Source organism: Mesoplodon mirus (assembly GCF_964341445.2).
Source record: "Mesoplodon mirus genome assembly, chromosome: 3".
NCBI lineage: Eukaryota > Metazoa > Chordata > Mammalia > Artiodactyla > Ziphiidae > Mesoplodon > Mesoplodon mirus.
In genome coordinates, this window is record NC_138978.1 from 185,864,366 (window position 1) to 185,889,423 (window position 25,058).

Here is a 25,058-nt window from a genome sequence, read left to right on the forward strand (position 1 = left end):
AGGATGGAAACCTGTAAGCTGGATGAGGGCTCCACACCCCATCCCCACTGGGTTATCACACATCATAAATGCTAAAAAGCCATTGCTTGTTATCCTATAATCCTTTAAAGAAATGAGGAGTGTTTTTTGAAATTGTTCCTCCCTAATAGAGGTCTAAGAACTATTATTTGTCTGGCTGTCTGAAATGTGGGGTTTCTGAGATTTTATGTCCGTATGAAAATACTTATTTTGCTCTCCTTATTTTGTGGAAGCTAAATAAGCATATAACTTTTACTTGGCTCATTTGGCAGTGACGCCATTGTTTAAATGAATAATCAGTGGCAATTTCGAGTTGGCCCACAGTTGCTACCGGTAAATGAAGTTACTAATTTAAAAACTAAGGATTCTTCTGAGGGGATGTCATTGCTGCTTCTTTGAGCAGCACAGCACGGCTTCTGCTTTCATTCCCCTATTTTCATGAAAGTTGACATGATCCTGTGAGGAACAGTTCTAATAATAGCTGCAAAATCAAGTCCCAATTTCAGATCAAGCTGAAACACTTAAGAGAAAAACAAACTCTGCATTGAGGCTACACATTTGGCTGTAGGTTCTATTTGATTACAATGTTTAGGGATAAATATTTACCAAACCACATAAACTTGTAAATCAATGTCCGTTCTTACATTTATGAATCTTCTAAAAAACTAAGGAATAAACAGCTAATTTATAGATTTCAAGGAGAAAAATGAAGGGTTTTGATAGATATTTTACATAGTTTTGAAACTGCAATCAGTACTTTACATAAAATTCTCTCAATTCACTGAATACCCAGGAATATTGATATCTTCAACTTGGCACATTTCACATGGAAACTACTGTTTTATTTGCATTTTTTAACTAGCCTACGTGAAATTAAAAAAGGAAAAATTTTGTGTTCCTTCCAGCCTTGAAATTATAAAATTAACATTTATATGTAAATACAGGATTACATATATGAATATGTATCATATATCTGTACTATATCCCTTCATTTCAGAGAACTACTAGAATCAGTAAGAGCAGATGATATTTAACAGTACCAATTTCCATGGGTCAAAAGTTTTTGCTATTTACTCTATTTGGATTATAAAGCTATTGGTAAGTCCTACATCAAGAAGCATTTTTTTCCCCAAGTCAACATAAAATGAAATGTATTTAAGTTTGTCCTTTGTGGAAAACAATGGAAGAAAAGCCCTTCTTCATTCCTAAAGGTCTTAATGACTCCAGGAAGTTATTTTGAATATGTATGTCTAAAACAGAACTGTTGGACATATTTTGTGAATTACATTCAGAAATAGGTGGATATCCCCAAAGCTGAGATGGCAGAAACTTGTAAAACAAGGAATAACCTTACTTACTCTGCCTGAAAATGATGAATTACCCTAAATGTCAACAGTCAAAGATCATGAACTTTGGGGGTACTGAGACTTTATCCAAATCTTCAGAAGAGCAGCTCCTCAGCATGACCAACTCCTGGACAAGCCTTGCCAACCGTAAGTGTCAAAAGCACAGACCAGTATTAAGCAGAAGTTCTGCCCCCTTGTTAGAAATGCTACAAGCAAACAAATCTGAAATAATTGTGCACATTTGGCAGTGGATGTTCAAAGTATATTGTCTCCTCGCCAAAAGTTTTATACTTTCTGAAATGGAAACAGGATTGGCTAATTTAGTTTACAGGTTTTAATTCCCACTTGCTGATTCAGTCTTAGCTATTTAAAGCTGGCATAGATGAGCCTTGACCAACCAAGGCTGAGTTTCTGATGCATGTGAGCTACTTAAGGTATATACAGAAAAGTGTTCCTTCCCAGTCCTGTGCTTGCATCCTTATCCTTGGTCTACTCCTCTGCAAATATGACTGGCTAGTCATGGGTGGATTCAGGAGAATGAGCACATCTCACTGTTGAAAAATTAACTAGACACTATTATCACATTCTAAAGCTTCAAAGGAACATAAAAAGAAAATTGCAGGGGGTTTTAAGTTTTTCTCTACTTAATCATCTATTTAGACATCCGGTTATTGCATGAATTCATTTAGCTGAATCATTTACATTTTGATCCCGTGGCTCAGAGTAGACAGAAGCCTGCACAGCTTCCACCCACAACACCACCCTTGTAACACTCTGAACTCTACTTGTATTTACTTCAGAGAAGCCCAAGATGTTGTCTTGCTACTTTTAAATGGTAATGTGTGCCAAGCCCCTGTTCAACAGTTGGACTCACCCCTGGAGATTCTGATTCAATTGGTCTCAGGTGGTGCTGAGGCATCAGTATCTTTAAAAGCTTCCAGATATTCCTAATGTTGAGACCCAGTTTTGTAAAGAACCTGGAAGAATACATGCTGTGCACAGGGACTCCAGTACTCGCCCACTTCTCCTTTACAGAGACTACAACAGGTGGCTCTCTCTAAATCTGACTCGTGTCCCCTCACTTGAAGAGGTCACATACTCAGCTTAAATTTTAAGAACTGCTTTGTTATGCCTGATATTAACTGTTTGGTAGGAGTACACACCTATGCTTTTATAAGCTCTACCAAGAATTGTACTTATAGATGATCTATTGCCATTTCTACTAAATGGAAAACCTAAATATGAATGTTATAGTACCTTATGCTGATCTAAAAACCATGTTGGCATCAATATAATTCAATCTGAACAACCTGTAAATAAAACATAGGCCAGGTGGAATAATTCAGTGAGAAGGAATTAATTATGTCACACATGAATAGTTTATTTCCAATGCACAAATATCATGTAAATTAATCTAAAGATGGTTTGCTTAATAAATATTTAAATGTGAGCCGTTTGATTTAATATATTTATGAAAAAATACAACTCTGAGTTGTATTTACAGTTTACACATAAATGATAAAGGTGAGCCCACTTAAGAAAAAAGGAGGTTCTGAATAATCTCTCAACCATCGATGAATTAGGTGAACATTAGAATCAACTGTTAAGACTTTTTTTCAAAACATGAGTCCCAACGACCAGAGATTCAAATTTAGCAGGTAACCTCAGGTGACTCTGATATAGAAGCTTGGATGGGAAAGCCAGGAAAAGACCATAGGCTACTGAAACAGATGTGGGTTCAGAAGGTGGCTCAGTAGCTAAGGAGTCTTATGGTGAAATTATTTATCCTCAGTAAGTCTTGGTGATCTCATTTTGAATGAGGATAACAATACTTATCCTAGTGACATGAAAATACTTGAGTGTTGTTTTGAAGTAATTTCAGAATTCCTGGAAAAACTTTTCATCATGATAATTATAATTCTGTTGTTTTTCATCAATCACACGAAGTATATACGTATTTCTTTTTTTTTTCTCAATGTATTTGTTTTTTGAAGTTTTTTCTTGTAGTTGATTTCTAATCTCATAGTGTTGTGGTCAGAAAAGATACTTACGATTTCAATTTTTTAAAATTTACCGAGGCTTGCTTTGTGGCCCACCATGTGATCTATCCTGGAGAATGTTCCATGTGCACTTGAGAAGAATGTGTACTCTGCTGTTTTTGGATGGAATGCTCCATAAATATCAATTAAGTCCATCTGGTCTAATGCATCATTTAAGGCCTGTGTTTCTTATTGCTTTTCTGTCTGGATGATTTGTCCATTTAGGTAAGTGGGGTGTTCAGTTCACCCTGTATTATTGTGTTACTGTCGATTTCTCCTTTTATTTTTGTTAACATTTGCCCCATATATTGAAGGGCTCCTGTGTTGGGTGCACATATATTTACAGTTGTTGTATCTTCTTGGAATCACCCCTTGATCATTATGTAGTGTCCTTTGTTGTCTCTTGTAACAGTCTTTATTTTAAAGTCTAGTTTTCTGATATGATTATTGCTACTCCTGCTTTCTTTTGACTTCCATCTGCATGGAATACCTTTTTCCAACCCCTCACTTTCAGTCTATGTGTCTCTAGATCTGAAGTGGGTCTCTTGTAGACAGCATATATACAGGTCTTGTGTTTGTGTCCATTCAGCCAGTCTATGTCTTTTGGTTGGAGCATCTACTCCATTTATATTTAAGGTTATTTTCTATATGTATATTCTTATTGCCATTTTGTTAATTGTTTTGGACTTGTTTTTGTAGATCTTTTTTCTTCCTTTCCTCTTTTGTCTTCTTGTGATTTAATGACTATCTTTAGTGTTGCGTTTGGATTTCTTTTTCATGTGTATATTATAGAGTTTTCTTTGGTGGTTACCATGAGGTTTTGATATAGCAGTCTATATATGTATACATGATTGTTTTAAGCTGCTGATCTCTTAATTTCAAATGCATTTCCAATATCCTGCACTTGCACTCTCCTTCTCTCACGATTTTTGGTTTTGATGTTACATCTGTGTGTGAGTGATTTCCTACCTTTACTCTGTTTTTGCCTTTACCGGTGAGCTTTCCCACTTTATAATTTTCTTGTTTCTAGTTGTGGCCTTTTCGCTTCCACTTACAGAAGTTCCTTTAGCATTTGTTGTAAAGCTGGTTTGGTGGTGCTGAATTCTTTTAGCTTTTGCTTGTCTGTAAAGCTTTTTATTTCTCTGTCAAATATAAAGAAGAGCATTGCTGGGTAGAGTATTCTTGGTTGTATGTTTTCCCCTTTCATCACTTTAAATATATTGTACCTTCTGGCCTGCAGTTTCCACCAAAATATCAGTTGATAGTCTTATGGGGATTCCCTTGTATGTTATTTGCTGCTTTTCCCTTTGTTGCTTTTAATATATATATTTTTTTGTCTTTCAGTTTTATCAGTTTGATTACTATGTCTCGGCATGTTCCTCCTTGGGTTTATCCTTTATGGCACCCTCTGGGTGACTGTTTCCTTTCCTGTGTTAGGGAAATTTTCAGCTATTATCTCTTCAAATATTTTCTCAGGCCCTTTCCCTCTTCGCCTTCTGGGACCCCTATAATGCAAATATTGGTGCATTTAATGTTGTCCCAGAGGTCTCTTAGACTGTCCTCTTTTCATTCTGTTATTTATTCTGTTCCATGGCAGTGATTTCCACCATTCTGCCTTCCAGCTCACTTATCCGTTCTTCTTTCTCATTTATTCTGCTATTGATTCCTTCTAGTCCATCTGTTTATTCTTTAGATTTTTCTAGCTCTTTGTTAAACATTTCTTGTGTCTTCTCGGTCTGTGCTTCCATTCTTTTCCTGAGTTCTTGGATCATCTTTACAGTCATTACTCTGAACTCTTTCTCAGGCAGATTGGCTATCTCCACTTCACTCAGTTGTTCTTCAGGGGTTTTATCTTGTTCCTTTGGTACATACTCCTTTGCTGTCTCATTTTGTTTAAATTTCTATTTGTATTTTTATGTATGTAGTAGCTTAGTTACGTTTCTCTATCTTGGAGAAGTGGCCCTTGTAGGGGATGTACTATGTGTCCCAGCAGTACACTCCCCTCTTGTCACCCAAGGGCCAGGGGCTAGTTGGTCCCAGGGTAGGTTCTCATCTGTGCTGTGGACTCAGTTCTACAGGCTGCAAGACTGTAGTTTCCTTGCTTCTGGTGTCTGCTCCCTAGTGGGTGAGAATGGTAGAGAGGTTTGTGCAGGCTTCCTGGTGGGAAGGGCTGGTGCCTCCCCACTGGTGGGTGGAGCTGGGTCTTGGCCCTCTGGTGGGCTGAGCCCTGTCAAGCGGTGTGTCTAGAGGTGGCTGTGAGTCCAGAAGTCTTTAGGCAACCCGTCTGCTGATAGGTGGGGCTGTTTCCCACCCTGTTGGTTGTTTGGCCTGAGGCATCCCAGCACTGGAGCTTACAGGCTGTTGGGTGGGGCAGGGTCTTGGTGCCAAGGACTCAAAATGTCTGACTCCATCTAGAGTTCACACAGGTCCCCACATCTGCCACCAGCTTTTATGACTCCCGAGAGCCACAGCTGCCCCTGCCTCCCCAGGAGTTGCTCCAAGACTAGCAGGTAGGTCTGGCCCAGGTTCCTACGGAGTCACGGCTTTTGCCCTGGGACCTGGTGTGGGACCTTGTGTGCACCCTCCAAGACTGGAGTGCCTATTGCCCCCAGTCCTGTGGAGCTCCTGCAATCAAGCCCCACAGGCCTTCAAAGGGAAATGCTCTAGAGGCTCCTCCTCCCAATGACTGACCCCTAGGCTGGGGAGCCTGGTGTGGGGCTCAGAGCTCTCACTCCTGCAGGAGTTCTGTGATATAATTATTCTCCAGTTTGTGGGTTGTCCACCTGGGTGGTATGGGATTTGATTATATTGTGAGTGCACCCCTTCTACTGTCTCATGATTTCTTCTTTATGTCTTTGGATGTAGAATTTTGGGGGGGGGGCGTTGGGGGGAGATTCTAGTCTTTTTTACTGATGGTTTTTCAGCAGTTAGTTAGTTGTGATTTTGGTGTGCCCAGGAGGGGAGGGTGAGCTCAAGGTCCTCCAACTCCACCATCTTGTCTGAAAATCTCTGTTCACGGTTCTGGAGGCTGTAAGTCTGAAATCAAGGTGCTGTCAGGGTTGGTTTCTGGTGAGAGTGCTCTTGTAGGTGGCCATCTTCTGAGTCCTCATATGGCCTTTTTTCTAAAATCTTCCTATTCTTCCTTACAACAATGGACAGTGTTAAAGATGTTCCTGTTCTCCTAAGAAGTGAAAGAAGTTCACACAGCAGAGGTGAGGAAGAGAGGAGGTTGTGGCATGCAGGTGGCTGTGGAGGTTTTTCCCCTTTCGGTCTCAAAAACTCTAATAAGGTAATTATCCCTGCTATGCCTCAGTTTTTTCATTATAATCTGCTCAAGGTTACAAGTTAAGTGCCAGAGTAGACTCAAGTTCCTGCTATAACATCAATGTTCAAGCTCTTGTTACGTGAAAGAGAAAAGATTTGTAGTATAATGCAAATATAGTACAGAATAATGATATAGTGAATTGCCTTTTTATAAGATTTTATTATATAATTCTTTAAAAAAACTTCCAGTAGCCTTTTACTCTTGGAAAAGATTGGGTAAAGACACTCATTTGTAAAGTTTTCTTACTTGCCCACCCAACTTTTACATGAGTATGATAATGAGAAAGAAGGGTGTAAGAGAGAATTACAATCCTTAGTAATAATGAAATTATGCTTTGCCTAACAATATTTCCCCTCATTGGTAATACAAGTTAGTTTTCATACATATAAATTGCTCCCTCTCCCCTTCTGCTTTTTTATTATGGGAAAAAGCAAAGACATGAACAAACTCATGGTAGGTGCACTTTAAGCAGGATAACTGTTCCTTAAATAACTTGAAAACACAGTCTTAATCACTTTTATTTGACTTAATTGACAAATACAAGAGAATGGCTGTGAAACCACTGGCAATATAGTAAACTTTAAAGAATTTATTTTGACTTGATCCACTTATACTTCTCAGAATGGGAATATATACATTATTCACCAATAAATGCTTAATGCTTTAAATTTACAATTACCTTATTTGCAGAAACTTGGAAATCATTCCAATTAAATGGAAAGAAATACAAAAATTTTTTTGTTCTTATAATTCAAAATATATTTAAAATATTTCTACAGCAGCCAAAACCTTTAACCAAAAAATTCAGAACTGCAGTCTCAAGCTTAACAAAATGGCCACATTCTAATTAATTATCTTGATTATTAACACAGGAAAAAAATACGGTGGCTCCTAAAACAAGGCAGACTAGCAACTGGTACAGTTTTCCTTTGTGGGCACTCAAAGCTGTCTTTATTATTTTTATTTCATCTGTTCAAACACAGACAATTGCTCCAACTTTAAGAAAGTTTAAACTGACTTTTGACCAATTTAATATTGGTGATGCTTGCTAAGATTTAAGAACTCCAACAATGAGACTCAGAAAATGACCACAATTAAAATAAAATTATCCTAAAGGACTTTCTACTACACAGAGTAATCTGGTATTCAATAGTGTTTTTGAATTACATACTTTTTCACAAACATAGCACCTCATTAAATAACTGGTAAACCACTTTGCAATCACAATAAGGGTTGGGAGACTAAGCTCCAAAGAGAATTATGTAATTCGCTTAATATAACATTGCAAGACAAATCTCAGGCATAATCAACATTAGGAATGCAGTCTGTTGGTTCCCACACTCTAAGGGGATGCTCATCTATATGGGCACCATCTTATTAAGACATGGTACTATGCTTCCAAAATCCACAGAGTAAACACTGAAATAGACTCCTGCTTTACAAATGATCTATTAAATGTGCCTGTAAAACTAAAAAAAAATTTCCAAAAGATCTGAAGAGATGATATGCTTATTTTATCTCCTTACCCCAGGTAATTCTGTCAAAAAGATACTGAATGAAGTCCAATCTTAATTTGTAAAGTTTTGGTGTAAAAGCTAATATGCTGAAATCCAGTAAAGTTTAACTCTCATCTAAATTAATGAAACTACTCATTTTGCTGAGTTTTCACAAGCTGTACTCTTGACCTGAAGAATCACTTTTTTTGTGCCGAGGAGATGGAGTAGTCTTCGTAGGAGATGGGGATGCAGTACCAGGTGAGTCAGTTCCTCCATCAGAGGTACTTGGTGATGATGCCAGGTGGGGGACTTTCTTTCTTCCAAGGAATCCTCCTCCTTCAAATCCTCCTTTCTTCCGTAACTCCACTTTATTTTCATTTTCATCTTCTGATGACCTTTTCTTGGATTCTAGAAAACCTTCAGCTATTTTATGCACCTCCACTCCACTATCAGATTCTCTCAAACTTTTAACTTCGGTTCCAGGAGACTTTCTCTCATACACATTACATTCCCCTGTTGCCCGCTTCACTTCAGCTTGTACTGGACCCAAGTTACCATCTTCAGGGACAGCTCTTTCTACATTTCTGTTCAAGTTCACAGTCTGGAAGTCCCTGTAACTGTGAAAGCTCTCAGTCCTCCTTGCTCTTGCTAACAAGGGACTTTCTCTGTAAGGCCTCATGGAACCATAAGTAGCTGCTTCATGGATGGTTTCATGGTGCTGGAGCTGAAGACTGAAATACAGTTAATAATTACAGCTCACATTTCTTTCTGGGATTTTTCAGGGGCACATCTCATTAATTAAACTACCAGTTAAAACATATAAGTTTTATAATGAATACTATATCCTTATTTATATATATATAAATGTATTTTAAGCACGCTATATACTGTATGTGTGTGTAGAAAATTAACAATGCAAATAATACACCATACATATATATTTGCAATGAAGCTAGATTTTTGAATAGCTGAAAAAAGCTGGGGAAAACACCTTTAAAACCAATGTGGAACCAACACAGTTTCAGTATTTGGCCCTTAATTCAGATTTTGGAATTTTTTAAAAAATATGGTTAACTAAAACAATATACTAAGGCATTATGTACTTTTAATACAATGACAAAGTAAGATTAGACAAGATAATGTTATTATTTTTATTAATATGTCCCTAGGCAATAGGAACACCAGTTCCACATACCATCTAAGGGGACATGTGATTTTTCTAATTTCCTTTGATTGAATTCTTGATCACATAATAATCCAAACTGGCAGCAATTCACAAAATAAGTAAAAGGGTAAAAAATGTTTTTTTATGAAAAGAAACATGCATATAGTTGAGAAATTTAGTAAAAAAAATTAAAATTGAATAGCAACATAAAGTATGAATTTAAAATGTACTTTGAAAAATTTGGCTTTAAAGAACTATGTGATTACAATAGCTCAGCCAATTTTCCCAAAGCAATCAATTCAGCTCTTTAACCTACCTAGAATTTGATTCACGAAGACGGCTATGCTGAACCACAGAAGTTGCTGGACTGATATTAGGAGTAGCACAGCGAGATGTGCTCAGATCACATTGATCCAGTAATTTGAGTAGCTCCTCTTCAGTCGGACCACCTACATCTTAGGAAAACATACATCACTATAATCACTTATGTCAAAAGCCTACCCTGTGCCAAACACCTTTCCATATGGAACCTACCCTTATCCTCACTTTTGTTAACCATATCCATGGCAGTGGTCAGATCCCACATCTGAATGCTGCCGTTTGTGTGGCCTGTGAACAAGTAGCGCCTTGGCCTTGAGCCCATCCTACTGGAGCCCTCACATTCTCTCACTGTAAATGAGGATATTGTAGTACAGTCAACAGCTTGGATCTCACAGATTCTGCAAAAGATATTGTACAGTTGTAAACCATGAGGAACAAATTACATTTTATAATTCAGATTTTTAAATTAATTAATTGTCACTTTGCAAAGTTACAGTTGACTCTTCCACACATATAAAACAGATTTAAAGGAGTCAAAGAAAGTCAACAGGAATAAAATTCGAGCCTTGTATTCTCCAATATATTAATATTCAACTTTTTCAAAGTATTTTTATAGCTATCTTCATTGATTTTTTTTCATAAAAGATAAAAGAACCTGACAAAGAGCAATTATCCACATTTGACAAATGAGGAGACCAAGCAATGTCAGTAAATGGTGTCCCAAAGCCATAGAAGGGTTAATAGAATTGTACTTGATTGAAACATTTATCCCAGCCTACTTCAAAACAAAGTTGAGGAAGCTTATTTAAAAAAAAAAAAAAAAGATTATTAACAATTAGTGCCAGGCAAATGCAAGGTCTGAAAATAAAGGAGGAAGAGGAAAAACAACTCATATTAATGTGAGAAACACAGGAGCAGAATATGAAGCTTAGCTGAGCTTCCTAGCAGGCGGGGAAAAGGATGGTGGAAGGTAAGGGGTGAGTTCATTCCTGCAATGCCCACATATAGCGAGTGACAGAGCCCATCCCAGTCTCATTCCCAATCTCAAGGCAAAAGCTAGTATTTCACCATTCAGTATGAGGTTTGCTACAATTACTTTTGCAGATATTATTTATCAGATTAATGAATTTGCCCTTTATTAAGTGCTAGGATTCTTTTTTAAAAATCATAAATGGTTGCTGAACTGTCAAATGTTTTTTGTTTATCAAGATGATCACTTTTCTATTTTTGTTAATGTAGTTAATTATTTTTCAATAATATCTGTGAATTGACAAAATATTTTTTAAAATCTAGATTCCTGTTTCTGTTTAAAACTACAGTCAGCCCTCCATAATGTGGAACCCATAGACACAGAGGGCTGACTGTACTACACCAGTTCATATAAGGGACTTAAGTATCAGGGGATTGTGGTATCCACCTGCAGGGGGGAAGTCCTGGATAAGGATGTCCCACTGTAAATAATAATTAAGAAAACAGTTGGACAGCCCCATACAAATCAATGACAGTAAAACACGCCCTCACATCATACACAAAAATAAACTCAAAATGGCTTAAAGACTTAAGACATGATACCATCACATTCCTAGAAGAGAACACAGGCTAAGCATTCTCTAGCATAATTCATACCAATGTTTTCTGAGGTCAGTCTCCCAAGGCAATAGAAATAAAAGCAAAAATAAATAAATGGGACCTAATCAAACTTACAAGCTTTAGTACAGCAAAGGAAACCATGAACAAAATGAAAACACAACCTACAGACTGGGAGAAAACATTTGCAAATGATGCACCCAACAAGGGTTTAATTTCCAAAATATACAAACAGCTCATACAACTTAATACAAAAAAACAACCCAATCAAAAAATGGGCAGAAGACCAAAAAGGGAACCCTCCTACACTGAAGGCAGGAATGTAAATTGGTACAGCCACTATGGAGAACAGTATGGAGATTCCTTAAACTAAAAACAGAGTTGCCATATGATCCAGCAATCCTACTCCTGGGCGTATATCCAGACAAAGCTCTAATTCGAAAAGATACAAGCACCTCTATTTCACAGCATCACTATTCACAATAGCCAAGACATGGAAACAACCTAAATGTCCATCGACAGTTGAATGGATAAAGAAGATAACCTGTCTACAATGGAATACTACTCAGCCATAAAAAAAGAATGAAATAATGCCACTTGTACCAACGTGGATGGACATAGAGATTATCATACTAAGTGAAGTCAAAGACAAATATCATGTATCACTTTTATGTGGAATCTAAAATATGACACAAATGAACTTATTTATGAACTAGAAGTAGACTCACAGACATAGAGAACAGACTTGTGGTTGCCAAGGGAGAGGAGGGATGGATTGGGAGTTTGGGATTAGCAGATGCAAATGATTATATACAGGATGGATAAATAAGGTCCCACTGTATAGCACAGGGAACTATATTCAGTATCCCTGTGACAAACCATAGTGGAAAAGAATATGAAAAAGAATATGTGTGTGTGTGTATGTGTGTGTGTGTGTGTGTATATATATATATATATATATATATATAAAAAACCAAATCACATTGCTGTACAGCAGAAATAAATACAACATTGTAAATCAACCAAACTTCAATAAAATTAAACAATTAAAACAAGCCTAAGTGCATGAAAACAAACATATGAATATGATTTGGCTCTTTTAATTTTTCCTATGGGATAGATTCCTTAGAATTACTTCTTCCTTTAAAAGTTTTTACAAGTTTTTTTTCCTGCCTACTTATAAAGCCCTTTCATTTCACTTCTCACTATTAAGAACCTGAACTGTCTTTAAACGAAAAGCTTTGCTTCACATTAGCTTCATAAGGGGCTGACTTCCTATTTAATATTACAAAGTAATTTGTACAATTAGTTTTTTTTATGGAGGGGAGGGGGAATAAAGCCTAAGGGCCTGGATTTTAAATGAGAGAAAAAAACATTTCCAACCTGGCTCCTTGGCTTATTATCTTTACAACTATAGCTTTTCCTCTGGAATCATAAACTTAAAAACTATATAAAACTTGTTTTATCATGCAGAAATTATAGTTGATTACAACACTCTGCTATTGTTTGAAGTGACAGAACAATACTTACTGAAAGAACAACACTGGAGAGGACATGAGCACTGAAGAAGAATATGAAAGACTACATTGTTAGAGAACACTGTTATAACAGCAGCTTTAAACCATTTGGCAGCTTCTTCACCTAACATGTACACCAACACTAAAGTGCAGTGATGCATTTCTCCAGATAAAAATCTGGCCTCTAACTACACTGTAGGTTCCTAATAATATTTTCTTAAAAAATAAAAAGTTTAGAACACAAAAACCATTTTCTGGAATCAATTCATTTAACAATCACTGATGACTACATGCAATGAACTTTGATGGAAAGAAAATTTATCATTCAAAGACTTTTATCATTAAAATATTAAGACATCAGCGATCACATGCTGAAGAAAAGATAATAGAGAAATTCTTTAAAATATCACTAGCATTAGTAACATTAATATAAAAATTTGTAACCTACTTAGTAACTACTAATAGGAATTTTACTTTTTTCACTTTCTTGACATGCAAAAAATTTGTTTTTAAAGAGGAGAAATGTTACAGTGCAATATGTTTGAGGCTGTAAATAATAATTTTAAGTGAAGTACAATTTTAGTCAAATGAAAAAGAGGAAGAAACTAACTCCTACTGAGCATCAATTATAGGGACTATGCAAGGTATTTTGCATGTTTTTCACTCAGTGAAATCTTGACAAGGTAGTTAAAGTTTAAAAGAAACTGAGGCTCACAAACAAAGTAAGTTAGGTTGAATTTACATAGCTAGTAAGAGGAAGTGCCAGAATTAGAATTTCACTTGTCTACCATCCAATTCACTGTGTATCTGTTCTACTATCATATCGCTAGTCCTTCCTAAATGTCCACAGCATTAGTGAAAATCATAAGTAGATTCTAGAGAATAAGCAATAAGTATACTGTCTTAATTTTAAGTTAAAACGACCACAAGATAAAGAATAGACGTCTCTCTCAAAGATCTGTTTCTGATACCACTATTTATCAGTGTCAAATGACTTCACATGTTTTGCAACACAAATGTGACTTCTGAATATAATATCTTTACAGTAAAGTGTTACCTCTTTCCAGTAGATGAGAGTCTTACAAACAGTTTGTTAGTGATGGGAACAACTTTCTGGATAAACACCTGTTGATCATCTCTCTCTCCAAAAGGCCCTTGGGTCAGAAAACAAAATGGCAAAAGTTAATTAAAATTCAACAGGTTTCATTTAAAAAAAGGAACATTAATTTTGAAAAAAAAGAATTCTTCATGTCTGTCAATGTGGCATTGCATTCCATGTCAAAATCAGACACAAAATGCAACACTCCAAGTAGTTCATATTGCATCAGAAATTAAAAAAAATAATAACTCAAAATGGATTAGAGACCTAAATGTAAGGCCAGACACTATAAAACTCGTAGAGGAAAACACGGGAAGAACACTCTTTGACATAAATCACAGCAAGATCTTTTTTGATCCACCTCCTAGAGTAAAGGAAAAAAAAACAAAAAAACAAGTGGGATCTAATGAAACAAAAGCTTTTGCACAGCAAAGGAAACTACAAACAAGACAAAAAGACAATCCTCAGAATGGGAGAAAACATTTGCAAACAAATCAACAGACAAAGGATTAATCTCCAAAATATATAAACAGCTCATGCAGCTCAATATTAAAAAAAAAAAAAAACCCAATCCAAAAGTTGGCTGAACACCTAAACAGACGTTTCTCCAAAGAAGAGATACAGATAGCCAAAAAGCACATGAAAAGCTGCTCAACATCACTAATTATTAGAGAAATGCAAATCAAAACTACAATGAGGGCTTCCCTGGTGGCGCAGTGGTTGAGAGTCCGCTTGCAGGAGAGATGGGTTCATGCCCCGGTCTGGGAGGATCCCACATGCTGCGGAGCGACTGGGCCCGTGAGCCATGGCCACTGGGCCTGCGCGTCCAGAGCCTGTGCTCCGCAACGGGAGAGGCCACAACAGTGAGGGGCCCGCGTACCGCAAAAAAAAAAAACCTACAATGAGGTATCACCTCAAACCAGTTAGAATGGACCTCTTCAGAAAATCTACAAACAAATGCTGGAAAGGGTGTGGAGAAAAGGGAACCCTCTTGCACTGTTGGTGGGAATGTAAACTGATACAGCCACTATGGAGAACAGTATGGAGGCTCCTTAAAAAACTAATAGAATAGAATTACCTTATGACCCAGCAATCCCACTACTGGGCATATACCCAGAGAAAAACATAATTCAAAAAGACACATGCACCCCATTGTTCATTGCAGCACTATTTACAATAGCCAGGTCATGGAAGCAACCTAAATGCCCATCGACAGACGAATGGATAAAGATGCGGTACATATATACAATGGTATATTACTCAGCCATTAAAAGGAAGGAAATTGGGTCATTTGTAGAGATGTGGATGGATCCAGACACTGTCATACAGAGTGAAGTAAGTCAGAAGAGAAAAACAAATATCATGTATTAATGCATTTATGTGGAACCTAGAAAAATGGTACAGATGAACCAGTTTGCAGGGCAAAAATTGAGAACCAGATAAACATATGGACACCAAGGGGGGAAAGAGGCGAGGGGGTGCTGGTGTGATGAATTGGGAAACTGGGATTGACATATATACACTAATAAGTATAAAATGGATAACTAATAAGAACCTGCTGGGGCGTCATTCAAGATGGTGGAGGAGTAAGACGTGGAGATCACCCTCCTCCCCACAAATACATCAGAAATACATCTACATATGGAACAACTCCTACAGAACACCTACTGAACGCTGGGAGGAGACCTCAGACCTCCCAAAAGGCAAGAAACTCCCCACATACCTGGGTATGGCAAAAGAAAAAAGAAAAAACAGAGACAAAAGAATAGAGACTGGACCTGCACCAGTGGGAGGGAGCCGTGAAGGAGGAAAGGTTTCCACACACTAGGAAGCCCCTTCACTGGTGGAGACTGCAGGTGGCAGAGTGGGGGAGCTTCGGAGCCACAGAGGAGAGAGCACAGCAACAGGGGTGCGGAGGGCAAAGCGGAGAGATTCCTGCACAGAGGATCAGTGCCAACCAGCACTCACCAGCCCGAGAGGCTTGTCTGCTCACCCACCGGGGCGGGCGGGGCTGGGAGCTGAGGCTTGGGCTTCGGTTGGAGCGCAGGGAGAGGACTGGCGGCATGAACACAGCCTGAAGGGGTTAGTGCGCCACAGCTGGCCGGGAGGGAGTCCGGGAAAAAGTCTGGAGCTGCCGAAGAGACAAGAGGCTTTTTCTTGCCTCTGTTTCCTGGTGCGCGAGGAGAGGGGATTAAGAGCCCTGCTTAAAGGAGCTCCAGAGACGGCTGTGAGCCGTGGCTATCAGCGCGGACACCAGAGACTGGCATGAAATGCTAAGGCTGCTACTGCAGCCACCAAGAAGCCTGTGTGCAAGCACAGGTCACTATCCACACCTCCCCTAACGGGAGCCTGCGCAGCGCGCCACTGCCAGGCTCCCATGCTGCAGGGACAACTTCCCCTGGAGAACACATGGCGCACCTCAGGCTGGTGCAACGTCACGCTGGCCTCTGCCACCGCAGGCTCGCCCTGCACTCCATACCGCTCCCTCCCCATGGCCAGAGTGACCCAGAGCCCCCGAATCAGCTGCTCCTTTAACCCCGTCCTGTCTGAGCGAAGAACAGATGCCCTCAGGCGACCTACATGCAGAGGCGGGTCCAATTCCAAAGCCGAACCCCAGGAGCTGTACGAACAAAGAAGAGAAAGGGAAATCTCTCCCAGCAGCCTCAGGAGCAGCGGATTAAATCTCCACAATCAACGTGATGTACCCTGCATCTGTGGAATACCTGAATAGACAACGAATCATCACAAAATGAGGGGGTGGACTTTGGGAGCAATGATATATATTTTTTCCCTTTTTCTCTTTTTGTGAGTGTCTATGTGTAGGCTTCTGTGTGTGATTCTGTCTGTATAGCTTTGCTTTTTTACCATTTGTAGTAGGGTTATGTCTGTCCTTTTATTTATTTATTTATTTTAGTATAGTTTTTAGCACTTCTTATCACTGGTGGATTTCTGTTTTGGTTTAGCTGCTCTTCTGTTTTTTTTAAATTACTTTTTAATTTTTTAAATTTTTAATCATTTTTAAAAATAACTTTATTTTATTTTGTTTATTTATTTATTTACTTTCTTTTTTTTCTCCCTTTTATTCTGAGCCATGTAGATGACAGGGTCTTGGTGCTCTGGTCAGGTGTCAGGCCTGTGCCTCTGAGATGGGAGAGCCGAGTTCCAGACACTGGTCCACCAGAGACCTCCCGGCTCTGTGTACTATCTAACAGCAAACATCTCCCATAGATCTCCATCTCAACGCCAAGACAGACCCAGCTCCACTCAACGACCAGCAAGCTACAGTGCATGACACCCTATGCCAAACAACTAGCAAGACAGGAACACAACCCCACCCACTAGCAAAAAGGCTGCCTAAAATTAAAATAAGGTCACAGACACCACAAAACACACCACCGTATGCGGACCTGCCCACCAGAAAGACAAGATCCAGCCTCATCCACCAGAACACAGGCACTAGTCCCCTCCACCAGGAAGCCTACACAACCCACTGAACCAACCTTTGCCACTGGGGTCAGACACCAAAAACAACAGGAACTACGAACCTGCAGCCTGCGAAAAGGAGACCCCAAACACATTAAGATAAGCAAAATGAGAAGACAGAAAAACACACAGCAGATGAAGGAGCAAGGTAAAAACCCACCAGACCAAATAAATGAGAGGAAACAGGCAGTCTACCTGAAAAAGAATTCAGAATAATGATAGTAAAGTGATCCAAAATCTTGTAAACAGAAGAACTAAAGAGCAAACAAACAATGATGAAGAACACAATAAATGAAATTAAAAATTCTCTAGAAGGAATCAATAGCAGAATAACTGAGGCAGAACAACAGATAAGTCACCTGGAAGATAAAATAGTGGAAATAACTACTGCAGGGCATAATAAAGAAAAAAGAATGAAAAGAATTGAGGACAGTCTCAGAGACCTCTGAGACAACATTAAATGCACCAACATTTGAATTACAGAGGTCCTAGAAGAATAAGAGAAAAAGAAAGGGACTGAGAAAATATTTGAAGAGACTATAGTTGAAAATTCCCTAATATGGGAAAGAAAATAGTTAATCAACTCCCGGAAGCACAGAGAGTCCCATACAGGATAAATCCAAGGAGAAATATGCCAGGACGCATATTGATCAAATTATCAAAAATTAAATACAAAGAAAAAATATTGAAAGCACCAAGGGGAAAACAAATAACACACAAGGGAATCCCCATAAGGTTAACAGCTGATCTTCCAGCAGAAACTCTGCAAGCCAGAAGGGAGTGGCAGGACATTATTTAAAGTGATGAAAGGGAAAAACCTCCAATGAAGATCACTCTACCCAGCAAGGATCTCATTCAGATTCGATGGAGAAATTAAAACCTTTACAGACAAGCAAAAGCTAAGAGAATTCAGCACCACCAAACCAGCTTTCACTAGGCAGGAAACAGAAGAGAAGGAAAAGATCTACAATAACAAATCCAAAACAATTAAGAAAATGGTAATAGGAACATACATATCGATAATTACCTTAAATGTAAATGGATTAAATGCTCCAACCAAAAGACTTAGACTGGCTGAATGGATACAAAAACAACACCCGTATATATGCTGTCTACAAGAGACCCACTTCAGACCTAGGGACGCATACAAACTGAAAGTGAGGGTTTGGAAAAAGACATTCCATGCAAATGGAAATCAAAAGAAAGCTGGAGTAGCAATTCTCGTATCAGACAAAATAAACTTTAAAACAAAGACTATTACAAGAGACAAAGAAGGATACTACATAATGATAAAGGGATCAACTCAAGAAGAAGATATATTGGGCCTCCCTGGTGGCGCAGTGGTTGAGAGTCCGCCTGCCGATGCAGGGGATACGGGTTCGTGCCCCGGTCTGGGAGGATCCCATATGCCGCGGAGCGGCTGGGCCCGTGAGCCATGGCCGCTGGGCCTGCGCATCCGGAGCCTGTGCTCCGCAACGGGAGAGGCCACAACAGTGAGAGGCCCGCATACCGCAAAAAAAAAAAAAGAAAAAAAAAAAAAAACAAACAAACAAAAAAGAAGAAGATATAACAATGGTAAATATTTATGCACCCAACATAGGAGCACCTCAATACATAAGGCAAATGTTAACAGCCATAAAAGGGGAAATCAACAGTAACACAATCATAGTAGGGGACTTTAGCACCCCACTTTCACCAACGGACAGATCATCAAAATGAAAATAAATAAGGAAACACAAGCTTTAAATGATACATTAAACAAGATAGACTTAATTGATATTTTAGAACATTCCATCCAAAAACAACAGAATACACTTTCTTCTCAAGTGGTCATGGAACATTCCCCAGGACAGATCATATCTTGGGTCACAAATCAAGCCTTGGTAAATTGAAGAAAACTGAAATCGTATCAAGTATCTTTTTGGACCACAACGCTATGAAACTAGATATCAACTACAGGAAACAGTCTGTAAGAAATACAAACACATGGAGACTAAACAACACACTACTTAATAACCAAGAGATCGCTGAAGAAATCAAAGAGGAAATCAAAAACTACCAAGAAACAAATGACAATGAAAACATGGTGACCCAAAACCTATTGGATGCAGCAAAAGCAGTACTAAGAGGGAAGTTTATAGCAATACAATCCTACCTTAAGAAACAAGAAACATCTCAAATAAACAACCTAACATTACACCTAAAACAATTATAAAAAGAACAAAAAAACCCTAAGTTGGCAGAAGGAAAGAAATCATAAAGATCAGATCAGAAATAAGTGAAAAAAGGGCCTCCCTGGTGGCGCAGTGGTTGAGAGTCCGCCTGCCGATGCAGGGGATGCGGGTTCGTGCCCCGGTCTGGGAGGATCCCATATGCCGCGGAGCGGCTGGGCCCGTGAGCCATGGCCGCTGGGCCTGCGCATCCGGAGCCTGTGCTCCGCAACGGGAGAGGCCACAACAGTGAGAGGCCCGCAAAAAGGAAAAAAAAAAAAAAAAAAAAAAGAAATAAGTGAAAAAGAAATGAAGGAAACAATAGCAAAGATCAATAAAACTAAAATCTGGTTCTTTGACAAGATGAACAAAATTGATAAACCATCAGCCAGACTCATGAAGCAAAAAAGGGAGAAGACTCAAATCAGTAGAATTAGAAATGAAAAAGGAGAAGTAACAACTGACACTGCAGAAATACAAAAGATCATGAGAGATTCCTACAAGCAACTCTATGCCAATAAAATGGACAACCTGGAAGAAATGGACAAATTCTCAGAAATGCACAACCTGCCAAGACTGAATCAGGAAGAAATAGAAAATATGAACAGACCAATCACAGGCACTGAAATTGAAACTGTGATAAAAAATCTTCCAACAAACAAAAGCCCAGGACCAGATGGCTTCACAGGCGAATTCTATCAAACATTTAGAGAAGAGATAACACCTATCCTTCTCAAACTCTTCCAAAATATAGCAGAGGGAGGAACACTCCCAAACTCATTCTACGAGGCCACCATCACCTTGATACCAAAACCAGGCAAGGATGTCACAAAGAAAGAAAACTACAGGCCAATATCACTGATGAACATAGATGCAAAAATCCTGAACAAAATACTAGCAAACAATCCAACAGCACATTAAAAGGATCATACACCATGATCAAGTGGGGTTTATTCCAGGAATGCAAGGATTCTTCAATATACACAAACCAATTAATGTGATACACCATATTAACAAACTGAAGAATAAAAACCACACAATAGGGCTTCCCTGGTGACGCAGTGGTTGAGAGTCCGCCTGCTGATGCAGGGGACACGGGTTCGTGCTACGGTCCGGGAAGATCCCACATGCCGCAGAGTGGCTAGGCCCATGAGCCACGGCCGCTCAGCCTGCGCGTTCAGAGCCTGTGCTCCGCAATGGGAGAGGCCACAACAGTGAGAGGCCCGCGTACCGCAAAAAAACCCCACGATATCTCAATAGATGCAGAAAAAGCTTTCGACAAAATTCAACACCCATTTATGATAAAAACCCTGCAGAAAGTAGGCATAGAGGGAACTTACCTCAATATAATAAAAGCCGTATATGACAAACCCACAGCCAACATCGTCCTCAATGGTGAAAAACGGAAACCATTTCCACTACGATCAGGAACAAGACAAGGTTGCCCACTCTCACCACTATTATTCAACATAGTTTTGGAAGTTTTAGCCACAGGAATCAGAGAAGAAAAAGAAATAAAAAGATTCCCAATTGGAAAAGAAGAAGTAAAGCTGTCACTGTGTGCAGATGACATGACACTATACACAGAGAATCCTAAAGATGCTAGCAGAAAACTAATAGAGCTAATCAGTGAATTTGGTAAAGTAGCAGGATACAAAATTAATGCACAGAAATCTCTTGAATTCCTATGCACTAATGATGAAAAATCTGAAAGAAAATTAAGGAAATACTACTATTTACCACTGCAACAAAAAGAATAAAATATCTAGGAATAAACCTACCTAAGGAGACAAAAGACCTGTATGCAGAAAACTATAAGACACCAATGAAAGAAATTAAAGATGATATAAACAGGTGGAGAGATATACCATGTTCTTGGATTGGAAGAATCAACATTGTGAAAATGACTATACTACCCACAGCAATCTAGGGATTCAATGCAATCCCTATCAAACTACCACTGGCATTTTTCACAGAAGTAGAACAAAAAACTTCACTATTTGTATGGAAACACAGAAGACCCCAAACAGCCAAAGCAATAATCTTGAGAAAGAAAAACAGAGCTGGAGGAATCAGGCTCCCCAACTTCAGACTATACTACAAAGCTACAGTAATGAAGACAATATGGTACTGGCACAAAAAAAGAAATATCCATCAATGGAACAGGATAGAAAGCCCAGAGATAAACCCATGCACATATGGTTACCTTATCTTTGATAAAGGAGGCAAGACTATACAATGGAGAAAAGACAGCCTCTTCATTAAGTGGTGCTGGGAAAAGTGGACAGGTACATGTAAAAGTATGAAATTAGAACACTTCCTAACACCATACACAAAGATAGACTCAAAATGGATTAAAGACCTAAATGTAAGGCCAGACACTATCAAACTCTTAGAGGAAAACATAGGAAGAACACTCCATGACATAAATCACAGCAAGATCCTTTTTGACCCACCTCCTCGAGAAATGGAAATAAAAACAAAAACAAAGAAATGGGACCTAATGAAACTTAAAAGCTTTTGCACAGCAAAGGAAACCATAAACAAGACAAAGAGACAACCCTCTGGGCTTCCCTGGTGGCCCGGTGGTTGAGAGTCCACCTGCCGATGCAGGGGACACAGGTTCGTGCCCCGGTCTGGGAAGATCCCACATGCCGCGGAGTGGCTAGGCCCGTGAGCCATGGCTGCTGAGCCTGCGCGTCCGGAGCCTGTGCTCCGCAACGGGAGAGACCACAACAGTGAGAGGCCCGCGTAGCAAAAAAAAAAAAAAAAAAAAAAAAGATAACCCTCAGAATGGGAGAAAATATTTGCAAATGAAGCAACTGACAAATGATTAATCTCCAAAATTTACAAGCAGCTCATGCAGCTCAATATCAAAAAAACAAACAACCCAATCCAAAAATGGGCAGAAGACCTAAATAGACATTTCTCCAAAGAAGATATACAGATTGTCAACAAACACATGAAAGAACGGTCAACGTCATTAATCATTAGAGAAATGCAAATCAAAACTACAATGAGGGCTTCCCTGGTGGTGCAGTGGTTGAGAGTCCACCTGCCGATGCAGGGGACACAGGTTCGTGTCCCGGTCCGGGAAGATCCCACATGCCGCGGGGCAGCTGGGCCCGTAGCCATGGTCACTGAGCCTGCGCGCCTGGAGCCTGTGCTCCACAGCGGGAGGGGCCACAACAGTGAGGGGCCCGCGTACCGCAAAAAAAAAAAAAAAAAAAAACTACAATGAGTTATCACCTCACACCAGTCAGAATGGCCATCATGAAAAAATCTACAAATAAATGCTGGAGAGGGTTTGGAGAAAAGGGAACCCTCTTGCACTGTTGGTGGGAATGTAAATTGATACAGCCAGTATGGAGAACAGCATGGAGGTTCCTTAAAAAACTGCAAATAGAACTACCATATGACCCAGCAATCCCACTACTGGGCATATACCCTGAGAAAACCATAATTCAAAAAGAGTCATGTACCACAATGTTCACTGCAGCACTATTTACAATAGCCAGGACATGGAAGCAACCTAAGTGTCCATCGACAGATGAATGGATAAAGAAGACGTGGCACATATACACAATGGAATATTACTCAGCCATAAAAAGAAACGAAATTGAGTTATTTGTAGTGAGGTGGATGGACTTAGAGTCTGTCATACAGAGTGAAGTAAGTCAGAAAGAGAAAAACAAATACCGTATGCTAACACATATATATGGAATCTAAAAAAACAAACAAACAAAAATGGTTATGAAGAACCTAGGGGCAGGACAGGAATAAAGATGCAGACCTACTACAGAATGGACTTAAGGACATGGGGAGGGAGAAGGGTAAGCTGGGACAAAGTGAGAGAGTGGCATGGACATATATACACTACCAAATGTAACACCTATAGCTAGTGGGAAGCAGCCGCATAGCACAGGGAGGTCAGTTTGGTGCATTTTGACCACCTAGAGGGGTGGGATAGGGAAGGTGGGAGGGAGGGAGACCCAAGAGGGAAGAGATATGGAGATATATGTATATGTATAGCTGATTCACTTTGTTATAAAGCAAAAACTAACACACCACTGTAAAGCAATTATACTCCAATAAAGATGTTAAAAAAGAACCTGCTGTATAAAAAAATAATTCAAAAATTCAAACGAATTTATATAACATTTCAAAATTATATTTTATGCACTAAGCCTGTAAAAACTGAAGGCAATAATTTGCTTGAGATTATACATTAAGAGTACTAGAAGGAGACCTGTTAAAATATAAGCTCTACATTTACTATCTTTCAGAGTGTGCTCAGTTTCTTATCACTTCAAGAAAGGGATGTATACATGAAGTTACTTTATGTATTGATGTTACTTTTTTGGAAAACTTAACATGCAAAATCTTAAAAAATAAAGTACAACTTCATTAAGTAGAATTTCATTTATCAGAGCCTGTTGTACCCTTCAAGGATTTCAATCTAAATGGTAAATTCAATTATTTTTACTTTATTGTACTTGGCAAGGTAGGAAAATGGCTCATGTGTTTTAGAAAGAATGTGAACAATATAAAGTGTTTTTATGCAAAACTTACACATAAAATTTTAATAATTCTTTCCCGATACTCATTAGCTAAGTATCAACTCATCATTCACAAAAAGTATGTGATGTACAACACATTTTTTAAAGATAGTATATCCCAAGTTATCTTACGTGAATCATACCTAATTAACAAACAGAATAACACTCTTATTAGTTAGCAAATACTTATGCTTACTATGTACACTACATGCTTTACAAATCACTCATTTGAATCATCATAACAACCACATAAAGGATGCACTATTATCATCTCCATTTTACAAACGAGAAAAGTAAGGCACCAACCGGTTAGTTAACCAAAGATCTCTTAGGTTCTACTTGATGGAACTGGAATCCAAACCCAAGCTGTCTGGCTTTTCACTAAGCTATGCAGTTGCCCAATTCCTGCACAACTCTCTGAAGTCTAATTCTATTGAAATGAAAAGACAGTCCTCACTCAATAACCCATAAACAAAGTCAAAATATTGATGACGGGTGAAATAACCAGGAAAGAGGATTACGGGACTATATCTTCCCTCTCCCTCAAACTTTATTACTGATGTGAGATTCTCACATAACTTCATACCTTAAGTAATTATCCATACCTCCCCTCTTATAGTTTCTCCAACACTTTTGCCCAAATTAGCACTTTTCCTTCAGAGAACACAAAAAAATATCCTTACATCTCTGTTATCTTCAATGGGGAAGAAAGGAAGAGGACTCAAACCTATGACCTTTGAATGTGCTCACCTTCTAACTAGCTCCATTTCTTTCTGGCACAGCTGTTTCCAGTATCTGTTACTCCAACCCCCTTTACCATCTACACTCCACCCCTGCCACCTGCACCAACACTGGACTTTCTATTCTGTTCCACTAGTCTACATGTCTACTTC

At 38.8% G+C, this 25,058-nt stretch overlaps 1 protein-coding gene across 2 annotated transcripts in view; it reads right to left on the bottom strand.

Annotated features, from left to right (window-relative positions):
* Positions 1-7,228: 7,228 nt before the first annotated feature.
* Positions 7,229-25,058, bottom strand: part of KCTD3 (potassium channel tetramerization domain containing 3) — a 71,730-nt gene continuing 53,900 nt past the window's right edge. The window contains exons 15-18 of one of the 2 annotated variants that reach the window (XM_082613801.1): positions 13,872-13,968; positions 9,924-10,108; positions 9,706-9,838; positions 7,229-8,955 (exon numbers count right to left, since the gene is read on the bottom strand). In XM_082613801.1, the coding sequence (XP_082469927.1) occupies positions 8,394-8,955; positions 9,706-9,838; positions 9,924-10,108; positions 13,872-13,968 (977 nt within the window). In that variant the 3' untranslated portion in view covers positions 7,229-8,393. Of the gene's footprint in view, positions 8,956-9,705; positions 9,845-9,923; positions 10,109-13,871; positions 13,969-25,058 lie in introns of both variants that reach the window. The other variant, XM_082613800.1, reaches the window with a different exon arrangement.